This window comes from Carya illinoinensis, chromosome 16, assembly GCF_018687715.1.
Source record: "Carya illinoinensis cultivar Pawnee chromosome 16, C.illinoinensisPawnee_v1, whole genome shotgun sequence".
NCBI classification, from domain to species: domain Eukaryota; kingdom Viridiplantae; phylum Streptophyta; class Magnoliopsida; order Fagales; family Juglandaceae; genus Carya; species Carya illinoinensis.
In genome coordinates, this window is record NC_056767.1 from 6,052,983 (window position 1) to 6,059,176 (window position 6,194).

Below are 6,194 nucleotides of genomic sequence, written 5' to 3' on the forward strand. Positions count from 1 at the left end.
AATAATATTTTTTCTTATATTAAAATCCATCAAATCAAAAGTAAAATTTAAAATAATATTATTTTATTAAATAATTATAAACAAGTTATTATACAGAAATAATTCTATCCCAAGTAACATATCTGGTACAAGCCATTAATCCTGCCTTTAGGATTTGTCAATAAAAAGAGAAACCTCCAAGATATGGGACTAGCTCGGCTCAGCTCTGCCAATGGGCCTGTGCCTCTAAGCACGTGCGAGTTATTGCTTTCTGAGCATTATTGAGCGTCGGTGCCATGAGAGTTAAAAATGTGCGCATCGAATTCAGAAATTACTGTGAGGAGGCACAGAACCTTGAAGAGAAGTGAGTTATCCTCATTCTCATGGCGCAGTTCTTATTCCCTTCCCATTTCTCATGGGCCATAAAATTCTCAGAACTGATGCTTTGATATATATTTTGATCCTTTTCCAAAAAATCTTTGTACTGGTCTGTGCGTTGTTGATTATGTCTATAACATGAATCCTTGATGTCTGGTGAAGTTGCTGAACCTGCCGGTGGCTGGTGACGTGGCATTGCTGGACCTTCATATTTCCTGACACGATGGTGGACTTGAGATTTTTGAGGGAAGATCTATTGTTATAATTGACTGATAATTTTTGACTTCTTGGTTGGGAGAATTTATGGCATTTATTGGGAGGTGAACGACTTCTTATGGCATTGATTATGACTTGTTATATCATTTGTTAAGATCTGAATGAGAGGTGCATCACTTGTTTTAGTATTTTGAAGCGTAGACGTGACTTTCGAGTAGAGAAGAAGGGTTCATAGAAAGTACAACGCTATCTCCAAGAATCTGACCGATCAGGCTTTTAAAAAAAAAAAAATCCAATATTTTTTAAAAGTATTTAAACATTTAAAAAAAATCATAAATTTATTTAAAAATAATATCTTAATCATTAAATAAAAATAAAAAAATTTTAATTTAGTAAAAACTTTCTATAGAAACTCTATGTGAAAATAGTATTTTTCTTATAGAAATATTTGCTAATTTTAAGAATGGTATATGTGATTATTGGATAAAAGAAAGGTTGGTAAAATATATTTATTGATTTCATAAATTATATATGTGATTATTTGATAGAAGAATGGTTGGTAAAATGTGTTTATTGAATAATTAGATTGAAGAAAAAATTAGTTGAAAAATAATAATTTAAGTAAAATTAAAATATTAATTGATATATAGTTACTGTAGTAGTAAAATAAGAAAAAAAGAATAAAAATAAAAATATTATTATTAAAAATAATATAATATTATTATTTTAACTAATTCAATATTCAGTTATGAGTTAAATGGTTTTAAATTTATGAAAAATATATACTTTTAATTAAATTTTAAAAATGATTTTAATGAAACTAATGACAATACTCTTACGAGGAGTTGTTGGGACCGATTAGATTGAAGTTTTGTCATACAACAACTACTACAAGCTTTACCTAATGGTATTCTACTAATTTACTCCTTATAATTATTTTATAATAAAAAATTCTGCTATTTATTATGTTGATGTGTCAACACATCACTTGTTGTAGATACATATTTAATATCTTTACATCTTCTTCTGTCATTTTTTATATTTAATAAGTCTATGTATAGCTGCAGGGTATATAAATTATGTATATACTTTTTAAAATAATAAGGACTCTATTATTTCAAAAATAATTTTTTAATATAATTTTAAAAATAGCAGAACTTACACACTGCAGTAAATATAATTAATTAGTAAATTACTATCCAAGAGTACTTCGTGTCCAACAACCGCGTTGTTATCAGTTTTATTAGTATAAATGAATTTTTTCTTTTCTTTTTCTTTAAATATTTTTTAAACATCCTTAATTATTAAAAAAAATTAAAAAAAATATTTTATATTATTAAATTTTTTATAATATATATGTATTATATGCTTATTAATATAACCTTAAATTTTAATCTGATTATTCAATCCTAATAATTTTAAAATCTAAAATGAATCTTTTAAATTTTAATAGAATATTTGATATAACAAAAAATTAATATTAAGTTATTCATATAAGCTTTTTATATATATACAAAGGATAAATATATTTCTAGTATAATAATTTATAATATATATATATATATATTCTCTTTTATAAATATTTTTTTACATATTTGATTATATATACTTATTTAAGAAGTCTACAACTTATATAGACTATAGTTAAATTTATAATATTTGTTTAATATATGTAAACATAATTCTTTCAATATATATATATATGTAAAATTTATAATATTATTAGCTTACAAAATCTAGTAAGAAATAAGTTAAACACTAATATAATAACATATAATTAAATACAATAATATAAGTTTAGTATATAAATAAATTAGACGTTAATTCAAAAAGAAAAAACTCTATTAAACCGAAGAGAAAGTCTACTCTAAAGCCGGTCTCCTCTCTAACTCCTCAACTCCGCACACTAGCTGACATGGCAAACCGGATTTAGGTGAAAACAGTCTAGTTTTGTCAAATCTATTTCCCTTTTCGCCCTTTCCCCTTTGTCTTCTCTATCCGTCTGTGTTTTTTTCTTGTTTTACGAATAGAACAGCTCTCTCTCTATCTTTCTCTCTCTCATTCTTTCATCTATAGATTCTCAATGATATAATTTTTTTTTTTTTATAATTTGTTTTGCTCTCTTTAGAACAAGAAAACTGGAGATAAACAGCCACCAAATGGGTTCTTCTAAAAAAAAAAAAAAGAAAAAAAGAAAAAGAGTTCCCTTCCGATTAAAAATAATATCTAGATACACTGTTAAGATGCGATTCTTTTCCTTGATTTAGAAATGAATTTTTACAGTTTTAAAGGTGAAATCTCAATAAATTTTGGTTGGTTTTCGAGAAGTAATTATCCCCTTCACAGATCTACTCTCTTCCACGTAAATAAAATGAAAAATTGATGGCCATTAATATTAGAGAGTTGGAGAAATTGTTCGTTCTTGAAAAAACAAAAGATGGTGGATGCGTTAAAAGGGAAAAGGACATTTTCAGACGGTGGGTTTGCTTTTAAAAACGTCGGGTTTATGATAAATTTTTTTTTTAAAAAGCCACGTAGGCGGAGTGTGTGGTGTCGGCGAGGTGGAGGGCTTGAGTGTAGAAGAACTCTAAACGGAATCGTACAGACCAAAATTCAAAAATCAAACGTTCTTCATTTCGGTGATGGATCGATTCTTAAATTTTTAAAATTCATTTATATGTATTCTGCTATAAAATATGTACAGACCCAGACCCTTCTCCACGAGTATCTGCATATCTTTCCTACGCGGCCTCTCCTTTTGAGCTTTCATTCCATGAAGTTCATGGGCACTCTGATCTTGTTCATGCTCTTCTCGGCATTGTTTGCTCCGGCAACATCCACAAATCGCACTTTGAGCGAAAGTTTGTCTCTCTCCAGCGAGAACCCGGAAGATGTTTTGACTTCGCCAAATGGAGTGTTCTCCGCTGGATTTTACTCCGTCGGTGACAATGCTTATTGCTTTGCCATATGGTTCGCCTCCCGACCCTCAAGGAGTCAGGACCGCACCGTTGTCTGGATGGCAAACCGAGACCAACCGGTCAACGGAAGGAAATCGAAGCTCTCCCTGCTCAGAACTGGTAATCTTATCTTATCCGACGCCGGTAAGTTCACCGTTTGGGAGACAAACACTATTTCTATCTCGTCTTTAGAATTAGTTCTTTACGATACTGGTAATCTTGTCCTACGAACTTTGGGAGGTGAAAATTTGTGGGAAAGCTTCCACTTTCCCACAGATACCTTGCTTCCCCAGCAATTACTAACTAGAAATACAAAGCTTGTCTCCGCGAGAAGCCATACCAACTATTCCTCTGGCTTCTACAAGCTTCTTTTCGATATTGATAACGTCCTCTGCCTTATTTACGATGGGGCTGAGGTTTCCAGTAGTTACTGGCCTGCACCATGGTTTTCGAGCTCCCAAACTGGAAGGTTCCCGTTCAACAGTAGTAGAATCGCATTTCTCGATTCCTTCGGCAACTTTAGTTCTTCCGATAAATTTACGTTTTCGTCAGCCGACTATGGGCAATTGCTCCATAGAAGATTGACACTTGATTACGATGGTAATCTTCGATTGTACAGTTTGGAGTCTTTGGACGAGGAGGGCGAGATGTGGGTTGTTTCGTGGCAGGCCTTTCAGATACCTTGTACTATTCATGGTGTTTGTGGGGCTAACAGTATATGCAGCTATGTTCTTGGTATTGGTAGAAATTGCTCGTGCCTTCCAGGGTATAAGATGATAAATCATACCGATTGGTCTCAAGGGTGTGAACCCGAATTGGATCTCTCTTACGGGAAAAGCGATGGTTTTTTGCCGCTATCCCATCTTGATTTCTATGGTTATGATTATAATAATAACCCTGATAATTACACGCTCGATAAATGCAAGAAGTTATGCTTGGAATCAGCCGAGTGCAAAGCATTCCAATACACCTTTGATACGACTCTTGGTTTTTCAAAATGTTACGCAAAGATTCAATTGATGAATGGATATCGAACGCCTTATTTTGAAGGAACCTTCTATCTGAGAGTGCCGGAAAATATTCTCCCCTGGAATGCCAATCTTGCCAAAGAAATTGGTTTAAATTGTTCAAGTGAAGGTCCCCTGCTGCTGGGAAGAGTATACTTAAAGAGCCGGGTATACGGGACTGGGAAATTTATGCTCTGGTTTGTATGTGGATTAGGAGGACTAGAAATTGTGGGTATCTTTTTGGTGTGGTGTCTCTTCATTAGAACCCCCAACAGTTCTAGTGCAGACAAGCGCTATCTTCTAGCCATCACTGGATTCAGAAAATTTACATATTTGGAGCTGAAGAAGGCCACAAAGGGTTTCACCGAGGAGATTGGAAGAGGTGCAGGAGGGATTGTGTACAAAGGGGTGTTGGCGGATAATCGAGTTGCGGCAATCAAGCAACTCTACGAAACTAACCAAGGAGAAGATGTATTTCTAGCAGAAGTGAGCATTATTGGTAGGCTTAACCACATGAACTTGACAGAAATGTGGGGTTATTGCGCCGAGGGAAAGCACAGGCTTTTGGTATCCGAGTACATGGAGCATGGTTCATTAGCAGACAACCTCTCTTCCAATTCACTTGATTGGAAGAAAAGGTTTGAAATCGCTTTGGGCACTGCAAAAGGCCTGTCTTATTTGCATGAAGAGTGCTTGGAGTGGGTTTTACACTGCGATGTAAAACCTGAAAATATATTCCTAGACCCTAATTATCAACCAAAGGTGGCAGATTTTGGGCTATCCAAACTACAAAGCAGAGGAGCAAATGACAATTCAAGTTTCTCAAGAATGAGAGGAACCCGGGGATATATGGCTCCGGAGTGGGTATTCCATCTGCCCATCACCTCGAAAGTAGATGTTTATAGCTACGGAATTGTTGTGTTGGAGATGGTGACTGGAAAGGATGCAACAAAGGGTGTCCATGTCATAGACAGTGGAGGGGAGCCACAGCAGAAAGGGCTTCTGTCGTGGGTGAGGGAAAAGAAGAAGAGGACGGCTTCAACTAAATCCTGGCTTGCAGAGATCATAGACCCAAGGTTGAAAGGTAAATACGACATAGGAAAGATGGAAACTCTGATTGGGGTTGCTCTGCAATGTGCGGAGGAAAAAAAAGATGCAAGACCCAGCATGAGACAAGTAGTTGAGATGCTTTTGGCCCAAGAAAATGATCACCAGTGATGGCAGGCATGTCATAGGTGAAGAAAGACGATTGATTTTCTGCTATCCAGAACAAAAAGAAAAAGAAAATTAGACCCAGAAAGATGATTGATTTTCTGCTGTTGTAGTTATGATATGATATATACACTTGCTTAAGAGTTCATTAATATAATTAAATAATGATGTGCAATACTCTTTTTTAAGAAAATAAATTAGCTCTTTGAACTTCAATACTCTTGATGCAACAATAGTTCTTTCACTGAAAATTACTCCGATTACTTTTGGAGTCAATTCTAGCGATTATAAATATACGAGATACGGATTACCAAGGAATAAGGTAAGTTTTGTTGGTATTGAAGCTGAATATAATGTTTCAAACTGCGTACAAATCATTACTCGATTCTTTTCAGCTTAGCCTAAGGTACGAGGCCGGCATCTGTAGACTGAAGACTGGTGTATG

At 34.2% G+C, this 6,194-nt stretch overlaps 1 protein-coding gene across 1 annotated transcript; it reads left to right on the forward strand.

The window, feature by feature from the left end:
* Positions 1 to 3,141: 3,141 nt before the first annotated feature.
* LOC122298413 (putative receptor protein kinase ZmPK1) lies at positions 3,142 to 5,965 on the forward strand. Its single transcript, XM_043108142.1, has one exon. It carries the CDS (start codon positions 3,251 to 3,253, stop codon positions 5,753 to 5,755), a length of 2,505 nt encoding a protein of 834 aa, XP_042964076.1. The 5' UTR covers positions 3,142 to 3,250; the 3' UTR covers positions 5,756 to 5,965.
* Positions 5,966 to 6,194: the final 229 nt, after the last annotated feature.